We start from the raw sequence: 17175 nt of genomic DNA on the forward strand, positions 1-17175 counted from the left end.
TCGCAAAATTTAACCTGAATGTACACCCTACAAGAAAGAAAAATGTACGCCTAACAAAATACTGTCACGCACCGTACTTTCTTTTTTTCTTTATACCGATGTCTGTGAGCGAGAACACGAAGAAAGCAGAGCACGCCGCCCATTTACCCACATGCACACACACAAAGAATGAGAAACAGGCTCTATATAAGACGTTCATCACAAAATAAACAAAGAAGAGGAAAACAAACAAGCAGAAAAAGGAAGGAGCCCGATCGACGTTTTCGTTGCGAACGAGACAGCGCGCCCGCCTCGATAGAAGTGCTGCTGGATTATTAACGGGAAACTATTTCGAAAATCATATCAGGGCGGAGAGGGGGGCGCGATCTATGCGCTATAGGTTGCGGCGGGGTGCGGGAAGTGACGGTAGACTTACTGTACACATAACCTTTCTGTATTGGTCGACTTTTGCTTCACTTGTGCACTTGTTCGTTCGTTCATTCATTCATTCATTCTTTTTCTTTGTTTTTTGCATGCTCTAGGCCAGCTCCTCGCCTAGAGCACCATCCTCTAGGCGAGCTATATACAGGGTGTGCCAACTATCATGCACCAAGATTTAAAAAATATGCAAATGCCACGTAGCTGGACAGAACCAAGGTAATGTTGTTTGCCGTCGCTTGGAATATATTCAGATTATTTTTTGCATTCCACCTAATTGCATAATTAGTCTTAATTAATCAACTTATGAATTATTATATTTAGATGAAAAGTTTAAATGGGAAAATTCTTCTTCTTCTTTCTGGGGTTTTACGTGCCAAAACCAGTTCTGATTATGAGGCACGCCGTAGTGGAGCGCTCCGGATTAATTTTGCCCACCTGGGCAACTACAACGCAAGCACACGGGCGTTTTTGCATTTCGCCTCTATCGAAATGCGACCGCCGCGGTCAGGATTCGATCCCGCGATCTCGTGCTCAGCAGCGCAACGCCTTAGCTCACTGAGCAATCGCGGCGAGTAAATGAGAAAATTGTAGAGCAACATGAAAGTGTGTGTGTTTTCTCCCCTAATTACATAATTTATCTTAATTAATTAATCAACTTTTCAATTAGTACATTTAGATGAAAAGTGTCGATGAGAAAATTTTAGAACATGAAAAACTCCCCATACAGCTTTCTGTTGCTCAATACGTGCTACATAAAAGCGTTTTTTTTTTTCGTGTTTTTTTTTTTCCGAGCGTGAAAGAAGCCCGCGAATACGCGCAAAAATTGCCGCGCGACTTTCTGCTATAGGCACATGGCGTGTATTCGCGGGATTCTTTCACGCTCGGGAAAAAGAAAAAAAAAACGAGAAAAAAAAAAAAACACTTTAATGTAGCACGTATAGAGCAGCAGAAAGCTGTATGGGGGAGTTTTTTATGTTCTACAATTTTCTCATCGACACTTTTCATCTAAATGTACTAATTGAGAAGTTGATTAATTATATAGATAAATTATGTAATTAGGCGGAATGCAAAAAAAAAAAAAATAAACTGAGTATCTGCAAGGGACGGCAAACAACATTACCTTGGTTCTGTCCAGCGACGTGGCATTTGCATATTTTTAAATCTTGGTGCATGATATAGTTGGGACACCATGCATACACGGTACGTAGGAAATCATGAATTTGTATGCCTTACGCACAACTGGGATAAGTTGTCATTATTTTACATTACAAACAGACACAAAGAGGGTAACTGCATAATCGAGGGGTGATAAAAAAAAACGAAACGACCAGTCAAAGCTTAATGAGCTCCGAAAGCGCTTTTACATATCCTCTGAAGCTGTGGCCAAAGGCTTAATTGTGTCGACCACCCAGTCAGCGTCTACGATATCTCCCGAAACAGAGGTTTCCTCTGGCACACCGGGCGTCGCGTACATCCATTGCAAACACGAAGGCAACGGAGGCGGCTGAGGCAAGCAATGCACGCGTCATCACGTGATCAAACATGGCAGCGGCCACGGCATCGCCGCGAAAAAGGGTCAATAGACAAGGGTGTCAGTACACCTTCAGTCGCCTAGTCCGATAAGGCATTGCCCTACTTCGATTGCGCAGAAAGTGGTGCGTTATCCTATAATATACATTGTTGTTCTTTCTAAACATTTGATAAGTGTTACTCGCCGTGGTTGCTCAGTGGCTATGGTGTTGGGTTGCTGAGCACGAGGTCGCGGGATCGAATACTGGCCACGGCGGCCGCATTTCGATGGGGGCGAAATGCGAAAACCCTCGTGTACTTAGATTTAGGTGCACCTTAAAAAAACCCAGGTGGTCCAAATTTCTGGAGTCCCCTGCTACAGGCGTGCCTCATAATCAGATCGTGGTTTTGGCACGTAAAACCCCATAATTAATTAATTTGATAAGTGTTCTTCTCGTTTTGTTTAATTCAATGCAAGTTGGACACACGGAAGTTTGCACCCACCGTGGTTACTTAGTGGCTATGGTGTCGGGCTGCTAAGCACGAGGTCGCGAGATCAAATCCAGACTACGGCGGCCGCATTTCGATGGAGGGCGAAATGCGAAAACGCCCGTGTACTCAAATTTAGGTGCATTTTAAGAACCCATGGTGGTCCAATTATTCCGGAGTCCCCCACTACGGCGTGCCTCATAATCAGGTCGTGGTTTCGGCACGTAAAACGCTTTTCTTTCTTTCTTTCTTTTTTTTTTTTTTGACGCGGAAGTTTGATAGGTGATAACGTGTGCGAGTGAATATACATGCGCTTCGCGAAAATAAAACTTGAGTCGACAGTCAGCGCTTGGGTCGCTGTGTCTCGTCAGACTTCCGTCCACCGGTGCGTTGTTTTTAATACTTGTCTGAAGCAATGCGTCTGCTTAAGTGCTACGCCTGTCGAGAGCAGACGGCACTACTGCTGGTGCAGTGGTGCGTGCCCCGCAGATGAACAACGATGCACCGTCCCGTTAGGTTTTCCTCAATTGGCCCACGGGAGGTCTAGCTTCCCGTGCGCTGAACGGTATTATAGTGAGACAGCGTTGTTTCTCGGCGCCTAGTCGCGCAGACGACGCCTTGCGCATTCAAATTGGGCTGCACGCCAGACGGCTAACTCCACCTTTGTGGGCGCTGCCGACCAATCGGGTTGCTCCTAGAGAGCGTGACGTCGCCGCTCGCCCGATGCATCCGTGGAGCGCTTGCCTAAAGCGGCGAACGTTAATCGATTGCGAAGACGGCGGCCGCCGCGCAAAGCGCATGCGCCGACCCGGGAATCCGCCCCGGGTCGGAGACTCGAATAATCGACCCGTTCCGTGTACGGACGGACACTGTGCACCTAGTTAGGCCGGGCTCGTCTGGCCTAAGCGCTGTTTTCCCATAAATTATACATATTCCCCTCCAAAAGAAAAGCGAACAATTATCGCATTCTGCCGGTACTAAAACCATAAAGAATAAACTCGCGGGATAACAAATATTCCTTAGCAGTAGCTAAGGACCGCGCAAAAAGCGATGGAACGAAGAACAAAAAATGATCGAAGTAACGTTAAGAGATAGTAATACGGCGGCGTGGATTAGACAGCGAACACGGGAAGTCGATAGTGAACTTGAGCTTAAGGTGAAGAAATCGGTTGTGACGTACGCATTATTATGCGTACAGCAGGTAACCGAAGTAACAGAGTGGACGGCAAGGGAAGGAAAACGCAGTCGGTGACTGCAGAGGTGAGCTGCCTCAATGAAAGGGCAACTGCAGATCGCTGGGAAAGCCATTCGTCCTGTAATGGACACAGCTGAGGCTGATAATGACTATATATGCCAAAAAGTGCACATCGCTTAGGCTCTTCAGGTATATATAACGTGAGAATATGACCGGCTGCCTGGGCCACACTTTAGAGAACCAGACAAACTTGTTTAAATATCATGGTTCAAGAAACGTATACGTCTGTGCACAAAGAAATAAAGAAAATAAACAGATCGCCTCTTTCGTCGGCTTAATGAAAGAGTGATACAACAGTCCTCAACCACTCACTAAGAAAGGTGCGTCCACGTGCTGTCGTGAATGCTATCGCATCAAGTTGTTTTGCGGCGTCCATGTGCTGCCCTAGTCTCTTTTTATTATTATCATTATTATTATAGTTCACTTCTCGTGCGCTCAGCGTTGCCAGAACAAGTGGCATACCCGATACTCAAGTCAGAATAGAAATAAAATTTAAAAAAAAGCTACCGGTGTAGAAACTATATGCTAGTTTTCCAAGGGCAACATCACGACAACCACAAGCGTCACGAACAAAGAAACATCGGCTACCGTGGTACCCGAACTGTTTTTCTACTGACGGTATACCAACACCGTTAGTCCATTTGCGAAACGCGCCAAACCACGTTAAACAGAAATGACCGTAAAAAATACGAGCAGGCTCATAAGCACTAAGGCAAAAACCAAGCGCCACTAAGGCTACATGTAAAACAAAAGGGGGCGTCGCCCTTAATATACGAACACGCACAACCCTGCAACGCACTCACAATTCGGCAACATTCAACGATCCTCATCAACACGGTATAGCACCGCGCAAGCAAGCGCGTCAGCGTCGGGCCAGCGGCGGCGACCAATGTGAGGCCACCGGGAAACCACGGCGACAATAACTCTTCAAATCGCTCTCAAGGGAACCGCCAGGTACGATAAAACAGAGAAGCACCGCGAGAAGTAGCAGTACATAAACAATGTACAGAACATAACACACGATCATCAAAAGTGAGGTGACCGCTCCCTTCAGCATATAAGCCTCAGTAACGAAGGAATAATAATAAAAAAGTCGGGGAAAAAGAATAAAGACCAAAGCGTCGGGACGAGTAATTAGGCTAAGTGCCAAAACGCTCAGAGTGCGCGGCGGGCCAAACCACTTCTGGAGCACGGGAAGCGACCAATCTCATTCGCCCGCCGCTTCCATACCTATACAAAGTGTTTTGGCGGTTCCCTTAGCTTTCGTCCGTCATACCTTCTTTCTTTCCTTCTCACTCCCTATACTTTACCTTTTTTTTGTACATCTCTCTCCCTCTTTCGGCACCCCCATAATACCACGACCACCTCTGCAGACAACTCAGGCCGTACCCCCCCCCCCCCCCCCCCTCCTTATGCGTAGCTTTCACCATACGAGCTGTGCACTCCGCCATACGGCCCCTTTGTATTTTTTTTTTCTATTTTTTTTTCTTCGGCCAAGGCGGCACCTTCCCTGGACTGCGGAATCACCGCGCATGCGCCATGCGCTATGAGGCGCGCCGTCGCCGTTCGCGAATGCATTTTTCATCGCGAGCACGGAGAAAGGCAAGCCGGTGGTGAGGGCCGAACGGCAGGGGAGGCATGAAAGATCGTAACTGCATTACACGCAGTGCGCTCTGTACCTTACTGCTCTTGATTTCGATCCCTAATGGAAGCCTCCCGCCCACTTCCCCTCCCTCTCCCCCGCGCAATCTGCGGCACTATGTGAGGAGGAGAAGAACGTAAACGACTCTCGCAGGGGTTACGCGCCTAGCTGGTCCGCGTGATCGGACGGACGTCGCGTGACAACGTTGCGGCCTTTTATACGCAATTCATGTCGGAGCGGAGTGAACAAACTACTACCAGAGTCATAAACTACTACCGTTTGCTGAGCATTGGACACGCAAACACATTTGGATATGCCCGCTGACAAAGAAAGAAAAGGTGGCGCCTACAAAAGAGCGGTCTTACGCACAGGACATTTGAAGATCCCCGGAGGACCTGCGACAACCAGGAAGAGAGCGCAACGACTGCTGCTGGCCTTCCTACGCTAAAGCCCCCAAAATTAAAATTGCCGCCAGTATGTTCTACTAAGCTTTTAGTGTGAAGGCGTCGGCTGTAATAATCACTATTGTTATTGTTTTCGTTATTAATCATTATTGTTTTTGCTTTCTGCGAGGACAACCGCGCAAGCGCAAAAACATTCCTGACGCGTTGTGGACTTGCAATAATTGTGGATGAACAAAGCCTCACGAGATATCGCTAGCAGCGCTGCTGCCATTCGTTGTTCCGGTATTCCGTAAAAAAATAATTGAATGCGACAAGACGGGGCGGTTGCTGACGTCAACCGCGTCGTATTGTGTCGTCGCGCCTCCTTGGCGACTCGTCGACAGAACCCAGACGAGGCGGCCGCTGACGGCACCCGCGTCGTATTGTGTTGTCGCGTCCCCTTGGCGACTCGTCGACAGGACCCAGAGGGACGGGTGGCGATGATGGCCGGTGCTGCTTGCAATTACCCGCGACAAATCCATTCGACGCGGATAAATCGGAGTTCCTGTCGCCTCGATGAAGGGTTGGCACGTACTATGGCACAACACGGTATTTCGTAAAAAAGAATTGAATGCGTACATGGTACAAGTCTCTAACTGCGTAGTGACATACGCGGACGTCTACGCGGTCAGACGTTCATATCAAAGCTGTAAGACCCGCCGTGGTTGCTTATTGGTTACGGCGTTGTGCTGCTAAGCCCGAGGACGCGGGATCGAATCCCGGCGACGGCGGCCGCATTTCGATGCGGGCAAAATGCAGAAACACCCGTGTACCGTGCTTTGGGTGCACGTTAAAACACACCCAGGTTGTCAAAATTAACCCGGAGCCCCCCGCTATATACGGCATGCCTCATAATAATATCGTCGTTTTGGCACGTAAAACACCTGAATTTAATTTAATTTTTGTAAATCTCTAAGAGTTGTTACATAATTACAGTAGCCTACGAACGGACAAGAGAGAGATGAGGCAACACGGCACAAGTCACGTGTCGTCCTGCTGTAGACTATAGGCTACAGTAATAGTGTGATATCTGTTTTATTTCATCGCATCTTTGTGGTCAACAACAACGAAAGAGGGAAGGTAAATTAACATATCAGAGGAACCAGTGATTTACACCTGAACCTGCGATTTTCATGTGAATGACCACTGAGTACATCAAAGGTAGGGTGCCGGTAGGCGTTTTAGCCCCTGTAATAAGTTACAGTGGCGACTGCCACAAACGATCAGAGACCGGTGTGGAGAAATGTCGATACGCGGCGCTGCAGCTGACACGCTGATAGGGAGAGCACCGGGCCTTCCCCATTTCTCAACACTCGAAGGTAGCCCGGTAGACAGAGCAGTATCGGCCTTGAAAGAATTACGGCTGGCCAGCATACGAACGCGACATGGAACGATCGTGTTGTAAGAAAGATTAAGTTTCAGGCACGTGGAAGCTTTGCGAACGCAGACGTGAGAAATGTACGCGTGTTAGCCGCCGCCTGCACGGAGCACTAATAGATCCTTTTCACCAAGCCGCCATGTTTGATCATGTGGTGAGGCGTCCACTGCTTGCCTCAAGCCGGCCTTCGCTGCTTCTATGCACAACGGCAGCGCATGACGCAGGTGCGGCGCAGCAAGTCGCTGTTTGGCGTATGTCGCCGACTGTGAAAGGCGCGACACTTAGGCCAAAGCTTCAGAAGAAATGTAAATGCCGCATATTCATCTTCCGAGCTCATTACGCCTTGTCCAAATGGTGCGAGCGCTGCCGTAAGGCAATACGCCTACTATATACTAGAAGGCATGCAGGGCTAGAAACGTTTTCCAAGACACAGGCGTACTCTCATTCGCTCATCGTTTTCTTTTTCTTAATTTATTGCTAATGTCATGGAAGTCGCAGGGAATCGCAGTTTTTCGGTGCGATTTATTACGTTATTTATTTTCTACATAATTACTCGTGAATGTGTCAATTGCGCTATATAGTATTGGTTTTTGCAGCGCTTCGAGCTTAAAACATCCTTTTGAACTTATGTAGCGGTTTACACAAAAGACGTAATATAGTCTCGCTAGTTTGTGTTGTGGCTCATGACGAAACATTCAGCTTCAAACATTATTACGTAACCTAAGTAAAACGCTCCTTACTCGGCATACTCTCTAACGAGTTCCAGTGAATGGCGCTGTACGTTAGAGGAGACCAGAAAAATAGTATTTACAAGCGCGAGCGAGTGTCTGCTAAATTTACGTGCGCACGTATTCCGTGTGAAAATGCCACAGTTGTCAATCCACTAACTATAGGCTTACGTGAATACGTGAGAAACGAAACGTTTAAGTTCTGTGCATGCGCAGTTCAATGACACATGATCTTGTACATGAAAATAGAACTTTCATCCGGCTCAAGGAAGTGCACGGCAACGCCACCTCTCGAATGAAATGGTCATTGGGCTTCAATGGCACTGCGCGGCAATTTCTGAGCGAAAATGTTTGTAATAGGGTAGTCTCGGCATCTGACTGAGTGCACCGAAGGAAATGTGCGTTTCCCCTGCAACTGGTAGTCGCAGTAACCACCGATAAGCGTTACTCAAGCGCAATGTCTACTTCACTCGATGGGAGGCGCTCTTCCAGCCGAAGCGCGTTTGGCCAATACGGGGGACATATTCACGATCGCTCGAAACTATGTTGTGGATAACCTCCGAACTCCCCCGCGCTGCAAGCATGGAAAAAGCCCAGCACCTGAACTATTTGCATATCTCAGCGCAACGTATCGGAATATCACCACTCCGGTCTGCTAATCTTTTTTTTTTTTTTTTCGTCGTCATCGTAAGCTGTATACACAGCATACATGCGTGGTTCGGCACAGCACTTGTCCCGTCTCATTTTTGTCCCCGTGCTGCTTTTGCGCTGCTCGCGTTCACTATATGGATAAACAAATAGCCCAGTCAGCCACCTCACTTTACACTGGAGGACAGAAGGAAGTAGTTTGATTTATTAATGCAGTTGGCACATGCTTATCTACATGTTCTTGCGTGTTCATGTACTCCGTGGTTTCCTCGACTAATGAGCAGAACTTTGTATGTGCTCGTGCTCTTCCTAGTGTATCCAGACATTTTGTGATTACATTTTGTTTGCCATATAACGAGAAGCAGCAGGTGCCACGTAAAGACACCAACATTTTCTTTAAAATCGTGTCATCAAAAGAAAAAGAAAGGAACACGGACAGAGACGGAGCGCGCGACTGTCTTCTTCTGGCGAAACGTTTGAGCGGACCAGACGCTGCACCATGCAGTTCGCTCCCCGGTGCCTCTATACGCCTCCAGAGTTATTCTTACGTCTTTCCTTCTCTTTTAAGCACGCTGCGCGGAGGCAAAGCAACGACGCATTTCATTCCTACACGTAGCCTCGGCTGAGGACGAAGCGCGCGTGGAATGATGCGAACGACCGACACCGGAGACGCCGGCTGCAGAGCGCAGAGTTGCAAGGGTACTTTTCAAGTCGCGCCGCTACGTTTTACAGGCAGCCATGAATTCACAATGAGCTGCGTCTGGACTTGGCTGTACGGGGAGGCGCAAAAGAAATGCTTTAGGAATCCGTGGGGCCACCATGCCCTGCATGCACCACCCCTGCACTGTAGAGCTTTTGCGTTTGTGTGCGGAGGTGGGGGCAGGTGAAACAACGAAAACAAACTTTGAAGCTCCGCTGACAATGAGCCTTCCTTGCGGGTAAAAATAAAAGAAACGAAAGGAAGCAAGAAGAATGAACCTGGAGAGAAGAAATAGAATGTTGCAGCAGCGCACCTTCTGCTCTCTCATTCATATCTGAACCAACTAAGAACGCGCTGAAGTTTCTGTTTTAATCCTCGTTACAAAAAAATATCTCTTTATGTACGGCTACCTCCTTTTCTTGCGATAGTGGAAACGCTACCAGCTGAAAAAAAGATCGCACTACGGCCACGACTAGGAGTACTCTATAGTGACAGTAATCCCGAAGCTCGGAAAGCACCTCACAAATTGGCAGACCTAGCCGCGACATCACTTCCGAAATATCACGCGTGGTGCGTTGTTCCGCACCGGATATCTTGGAGGCGCACGGTTGAGCGTATGAGCCACTCCGCGCTCACTAGATGTCACCATCGAGCTCAACGTCATACCATGTCAGATAGCCGAACAGAGAGAGGCGCTGAAGCCGCACCTCCATGATTTGAATCTTAGCCATTTCAGTGATGGCTTGCCAAGCCCTTCGCTCAAGGATAAGATTGACCTGTTTGACATTACGGCCGTACATTATACAGGGTGCTGCGTATTTCGCTGCGTTGTGTTCGAAAAAAGGTTTTGCACTCACCGCTGCACTGTTCTGGCTCAAATTTTGCAGAAAGATCGCATTTTGGAGTCTTATGTCTCTCAGTGTAGTTAATTGCCTTATTTTTAAGAAAACAGTGAAAATCTGCCCTCGCTTATGCGGTTGCAAGCTGCTGTCACGACGGCGCAAGTATAAACTTGTGTCGCCGCCTGCCGGCTGCTACAGAAAGCACCCGGTCAGGGAAGGTTGCCGCGTATTGTCCGCTCCAAGAACACGAAGCGCTGATTTCTGCAGCTGCCGGCAGGCGCCGACACAAGTTTATGCTTGCGCGGTTGCGGAAGCCACTCGCATCTCTATAAGCGAAGGCAAATTTGCACTTCTTTCTAAAAACAAGACAATTAACTGCGGCAAGTGTTACACTAAACGACGTAGACTCCAAAATGCGATACTTCTGCAAAATTTCAGCAGGAACAGTGGGTAAGCGCAAAATCTTTTTTTCGAACATACACAGATTTGTTTTAAGACATACTGCGGTCCGAGGACCAAGCAGGGGGGCATGCCAGAAATAATTGACACGATAATTTCAAACAAAATACAAAAATGGCGCATTTACTTAACATTTCTATTTATTGGGATACTTCAATCGCTTCTGCGGTTTGAATGGTCTCTCATTGTCCCTAAATACCAGGTAGGAGCGAACAGGAAACACAAGCAGAGCAATAGAAAAAGCGAAGCGAGCGACGGTAATACAGATAAACAAACCCGTGAAGAAAGTGGTGCTTGCGCGCGAGCGCCTGGAAGCAAGAGGAGAGGACGTAGAAGGGAAAACTGAGCGACGAAATACTAGGGCGACGAAAAGCGGCGAGCCGGGCAACAAAGCGGCGCTGACGAGCCGCACGACGACGAGAGGGGGCGAAGTTCTCTCTTCCTCCGCTACGCGGCAGTCGAAGCAGCAGCGCGGTCTGTCCGTGCGTTTGTGCGTTGGGCGCGCGCGCGCCAAACTCAATTTCGCGACGCCGACGTGCCCGCGGTGCGCAATTAGGACGACGCCGCGTGCGCTTCTCTCTCCCTCCTCGGTTTCCTAGCGTCCCCTGTATCGGCAAGGAGGAATGGCTGGAAGGGACGCTGCGGTATCTTGGCGAAACAGGCGTCGCCGCGCCATGGATACGTGCCCAAAACAAACCACCACACCGCGCTGCTGGGTCGGAAGCGAATCAGGCTGGAGAGGTGAAACGAAGGGTGGTGTGCGAAGGAAAGGGGATTTTTCCTGAAGAGAATGAGAGGGAGGGGGCTGGATTATGCATCGAAGCCTATCGAAGAATGGAATAATATGTTCAGGTGCTGAGGCTTGGAGCCTGAAGGACCACCTATTGCCGACATCCACACCACGCAAGAAGGTTTTAATTGTAGCGCTAATATATTAGAAGAGGGAGGAGGAAGTAATCAAATACGGCGGTTCTCCCTACATAATCGAATGGCATGAAAAGAACTGATGACGTGCAGGACAAAACCAGCGGAATCCTACTACGCATACTGCGCTGCAGGACTAATTGCTACGAGCACAACGATATGGCGTTCGGAATCTAATAATGGCATTATACGGTGCCTTGCGCAGTTTGTTTATAACTGTGTGGTAAAGCTTTAGGTATTGCGACGCTGAACACTAGAACGTTTTCTCCTCCCAGTGTTGCTGTAAGTTAAGAGGATGCCAAAAAGAAAGAATTCCAACCGAAGCGTTACTCGCGATAAACGTGCGCGCTCTCACCTGTGCTCTATTTCACCACTGTCACCACCCTTCGTTTCTCACGTCACTACCCCGGGATTGGGACCTTCAATCGTCATCAACGTCGATCACGAGCTTAACGTATCGCGAAATATTATACCTTTCGCGGCGTGGTGGTGGTAGCCGATGTACTCGCGGAGCAACCTGTTCAGCGTGTGTTGGTTTCGGATGTGAAAAAACTCTGGTTCAATATCGGCTTACGTCTTTGTATTTATGTCTTACGCATTTCTATTTATTGGTTCATAAGAACGCTTGCTGGTGCCTAGGACAATGTTCGTCCTTATCTACGCACGCGTGCACAAACAAAACACAAACGTATAGGCAGTGCTCCCAGCATACACACCAACGACTAGAAATCAATTAAGTCCCTAAAGCGGTCTTCTCCCTTCAAACGCTCGTATTGTGGTGAAGCCATCTTTGACGAAATGCGAGCTACGCATGCGGGCAAGGACAGCTCTGAGAGCTCTGCCTACGCACGTAGGCAATGAAGTCTGATAACGACAGTCTCATCACTCATGCGATTACTATTTCTTTAGAATCTCGGTATGGCGGTGTCATGGTGTCGGAATGTCATGTTTTCTTTAGTTCTAGCGAAGTACCGAAAACAACGAGCAGGTAATACTCTCATGAGAGTTCCTTATTTCTTCACTCTTGAATCGAAAAGTATGCGTGGCAATTCCTGCTGAGCGTATCAAAAACCACCATAAACCAGTAAACTTAAATAGTGTGCTTGACGAATGACAGATGGCACCACCGTATCAACATTGAATTTCAAGTTTCAACGCATCTTTTCACCGAAGTATCGTGGCTGCAGCTTTGGTAACTGCGATTTCATTCAGGCAATCTTTTCCCCTTTTTACTCAGCAAAAAAAATATTTAATAGTGTTAGGCCTACTAAATAAATCGGGAACGTCAGTCAGGGTGTACACGTTGAGTTATGGGAAATAAACAGCTAGACTATTCTAACGACTATCAGTCCGAAGGAGGCAAATAGTTGGTGGGTGCAATAAATCATTACCAAGCTAATGTGAAAAACTAATACGCATAAAACTTTCACTTCTATGAAACGAGTTAGTAAGCTTGCCCAGTGATAAATTGCCCAGTGACAAAGCTAGAAAATATAGTGCCAGTTTCTGACGGAGCTCCATAACTGGAAGAAGCGCGAACACGAGAGCAATGACGAGTGAAGGAAAGGGCGAACAAAAGCGCTACACCATGTGGATTCATATGCAAATTGTTCCACTCAAATTGCCATGTTTGACCGAGATGTGATGATTATCAATGATTTATAAGTATTTTGTGTCACATGTAGGCAAGAAATATTAACAGAAAATTCACTGTTGCCAATTCAAGCTACCCCGCCTGAAAGCGAGTACAACTGTCTTAGCAACGGTACAACTGAGTCCCACTCATAGGCAAACAGGGGTCAAGTTCACGAAGCTTTTTATTCCTAAAGAGAATTTGCTATTGGCCGGCTACCTTTACTGACGTGTCTTTTATCACCATAGACTGCCGCTTGTCCTCTCGGAACGCTCTAGCGTACGATTTCCTATGTGAATACGACTGCAGAGAACAACTGAAAGCGTGCTTTGCCACATTAAATCCCTTGTTGCGGTAACGCCAACTTCCAGATACTGAGCAGCTTTTTTTAAACCTCAAATAAATAAATAAATAAATAAATAAATAAATAAATAAATAAATAAATAAATAAATAAATAAATAAATAAATAAATAAATAAATAAATAAATAAATAAATAAATAAATAAATAATCTTGCGCCATCTTGTTTTCTCCGCGACGAACAACGAAGAAACGACGGCGCAGCAGTCTCTGCCCCCTGTGATTATATCGTGATTACGAGGCCCAGGAACCTTTCTAGGCACAGATGGCTTGGATGTAAAAGACTGTATCTACACGTACGGGCGCGTAAGCAATCACCACGCCACGCTAATGCTAGCCAACGCGATATTTTACTTGGAATGAACGGAACGCGTGTGGTATGAGACGAAAGAAGACGATCTGACTAGTGGGGACATCTGCAAGGCGCATCTTCGTGAGTTGTCCGACAGGCCGATTGGTGGCCAGCAGGCCGCTAAAGAAAGAGCTGATATCCCGCGTTCAGACATCGACTGAATCGTACATAGTATTTACAGAAAATGCTGGATCTGTGTCAAAGAGCTGACACAGTATACGATTGAATCCGACAAGGTTTCTCACATCTTGAAGAGAATGGCCGACGACGCCCTTAATCTGCTTGTCAAGAACAGTAGATGCTACTGTGAAAGAATGTCAACGCTTTGAACGAGCGAAGGGTCGCCACTTGACTCGCCAGTTCATCTGGCTGCCGAATACCATCACGACGTCATCGTGCGAGGACCTGACGGCGTTTCTGTCGGTGCGTCCAAAAAAAAGTTTCCAGGCTAAGACACTGATGCATATCGGGCACATTGTCGCGTGGAGGCGCGACGGTCGCTGGATTTATTCTTACTAGAGCACACAAAAACTTCAAGGGATCTGGAGACCTCGACATTTATAAGTCAGCTCACCGCTGTCGACAGCAGCGCCGCCACGCGGCAGTGTGTCCAAACTGGCCGCGAGATCTGTGGCCTGGGAGCTTTTGCGACCGACATTAAAATATAAAATGTATATGCTAGCTCGCTAGTGCGATACACTTGTCTTTCATTCCCGAGTTTCTCCCCCCCCCCCCCCTTTTTTTTTTCTTTTCTGGCATATCAAGCGCCTCCTCTCGCAGTTACAGTGCCCCCTGTGCTAATGCTGAAGTGCAGTTTTCTAATACGGCCGCCTGGACATATCAGATCGCTTTACTTCCCCTGTACCTATCATCGCCCGCAAGCAAACTAAACGCGATCCACAGGGGAGCACGACAACGAAAAGGAGTAAAATGCCAGATACACATTCCTATGAGAGGAGTTGCCAGCAATCACTTTCTTCTTCTCTTTTTTTTTCACAGGAACCACGGGCTAATGTCAAATATTTCTTTTTATTTGCGGGGTTTGACGAAATATATAGCCATTGAAGAGAATGATCAAAAATGGGCATCAAATAAACGTCAGAGTGGTACAACTCGCTACGGAACTTCACATGTGAAGGTTTTATGGCGAGCCATACTGAACTGCATCGTTCCTCCTTTTCTCCACGTCCCTAAATACGCCTCGAGTCATCATTTAAAGATATCCTTCCCTCTCTTGTGTTAGAGACTGTGCAGGAAGATCAGTGCGAAGGTGACATGCATGCAGGACAAGTGAGACAGACGGCGAAAGCCTACCAGCTCGGCACCGTCCACGAATGGCCGTAGGGGCCCGCCGCGTCCACGGCAGCCGCAGCCGCAGCGGCAGCGGCGGCCTGGTGATGGTGGTAGCCCATGTCGGCGGCCGGATGGGGCTGGGGCCGAAGCATCAGCATCGCTGGGGCTCGGATGTCCGTTCCTTGTCGCTTTGTTCACAACGACACGCACACACTCACGGACGCGACGTTGACCCGTCTCTCTCTTCCGAGTCACGCGAAACTCACGCACAAGTACGCGGCAATGTTACTCGCTGGGACGATTCTCGTCCCTAAGACATTGAGAAGCCGAAAGTAGATAGTCACCGCGCTTCATTAAAATGTCCGTTCACGGCACTGGAGTCAGGAAATAAGCAAGTGCCGAGGACATACACGATAGAAGCTCTGCCTGCCCACGTATCCGACACAAAGTCGGAGATCGACAAGAAAATAACGTACTATGAAACACGTGTTCACGACAAGTTTACGAGCATCATCGAGATATCGACAAAAAAAATAACGTATTACGGAGCACGTGTTTACGAGCTAACTCTACAGCTATCACCGAAGCAACAATCTACGGCACAAAAAGCGACTAGAGAATATGAGCGTAACGGCAATATTGCGACCTACGAGCTAGACCTTAGCGTGAGAAACACGGCCAGCGATAACCGCTAAAATACCAACAAAGACTAGGTACAACTGGAAACAGGTAATAATGTGATTACGTGAACAGGTCTCGCGCGAACAAAGAACGAGCGATAAAGCTAAAACAGTCAGCCCTCGTTGAGCCGCAAGAAGATTGAAGTAAACGTAACAAGAATGAAATGGGCTCAATGGCAAAACGTGAGATGAGGTGTGGGTGCAAAGACCGGCCTCTATACAGTCTGAGAGGACTTCCGCGTTAACGAGGGCTTTCCCCGACTGACTGGCGTCACGGAGTCAGGACCGGAATCCAAAACGTAAACTCGGACGAGACAGCTAAAGAGAAAGAAGTGAAATAACGTAAACAAAGGCAAAGGCCGATGTCTAAAAAAAGAGAGAAATAAAGCGAGGGAGGGGAGAGTGCGCGGCTGACGGGAGAAAACCTGCAAACGAGACCTGGCGTCGCAACGAGGTGGCCGTCTCGCCGCCGCACGCGCACAGAGTAAGGACGTGACGGGGCGTCGCGACGTCCCCTACGTGACGTCGCGTTAGACGGCGCGCTGCCACGACGCCGGCGACGACGACGTCGTCGTCCGGGGGCTAGAAAGAGACGACCCCCCTCCTCCCTTCCTCACTAGGACAGAGAGCCGGCTCGGCTGCCTCGGACTGTGCACGAGAAGCCCGCTGACGACCGAGCGACCGACCGAATCGGCGATTCCGCACCCGTCTCCAGTAGCAAGCAGCGTGACTCGCTCCCCCGCCCGCCTCCCCCCTTCCCGCTGCGACGAAACGTGGAAAGCCGTACGTGCCCCCGCGGACGAAAGCCACCAAGGCCGCGGCCACCGCAACTCGCGCACACACACAGACGCGTGCCGACCGAGACTCGCACGTCAGCGGAGAGAAGAGAAGAAGGTACTCGGCGCCGCGAACCACGTCCGTCCCGTCCGGCGGTCAGGCCTTCACGGCGGCGGCTGCTGCTGCACGAACGGCCGACGTGAGCTGAGACTCCAAGCGAGCGGCGGCGCGGGGCTTCCTTTCCTTGCCACGAAAGCGCGGCGCACGCGGCTAATCCGAGCGAAGCGGCGCGACCTGCTTCCTCCCCGCAGCGATCACGCGCGCGCACGCTGCTGCGCCGCTCGACTCCAGCGCGATGCGGGAAAGCCCGCGGTCCGGCGGCGCCCTTCCCTTTCGGTTCGCGGCGCCTCTTGGTCCTCCTCTCCTACCTCAATTCCCTCAACTTTCTCTCCCCGTGGCCCTTTCCACTGTTCCTCCTCGCGTCCCTATTTCGCCGCGAGAAGCCAGGCAGTGGGCGAGACCCCATGCGGCGGACGAAGGACTTGGGGCGTGCTCCTCCGGCCGCGGCCCCCCTTTGGTATTCTTGGCCCGTGGCTCACGTCCCGGCCTCCGAGTCACTGACGTCACAGGGCAGAGAGAGAGA

At 48.9% G+C, this 17175-nt stretch overlaps 1 protein-coding gene across 4 annotated transcripts in view; it reads right to left on the minus strand.

Moving 5' to 3' along the window:
* Positions 1 to 17175, minus strand: part of LOC119457470 (protein trachealess-like) — a 405858-nt gene that overhangs the window by 78471 nt on the left and 310212 nt on the right. The window contains exon 1 of one of the 4 annotated variants that reach the window (XM_049670113.1): positions 15097 to 16244. The exons of the other annotated variants lie outside the window; for them this stretch is intronic. Within the exon in view, the coding sequence (XP_049526070.1) occupies positions 15097 to 15233 (137 nt within the window). The 5' untranslated portion in view covers positions 15234 to 16244. Of the gene's footprint in view, positions 1 to 15096; positions 16245 to 17175 lie in introns of those variants that run through there. 4 annotated transcript variants of the gene reach the window in all.

Source organism: Dermacentor silvarum, chromosome 7 (assembly GCF_013339745.2).
Source record: "Dermacentor silvarum isolate Dsil-2018 chromosome 7, BIME_Dsil_1.4, whole genome shotgun sequence".
NCBI classification, from domain to species: Eukaryota; Metazoa; Arthropoda; class Arachnida; order Ixodida; family Ixodidae; genus Dermacentor; species Dermacentor silvarum.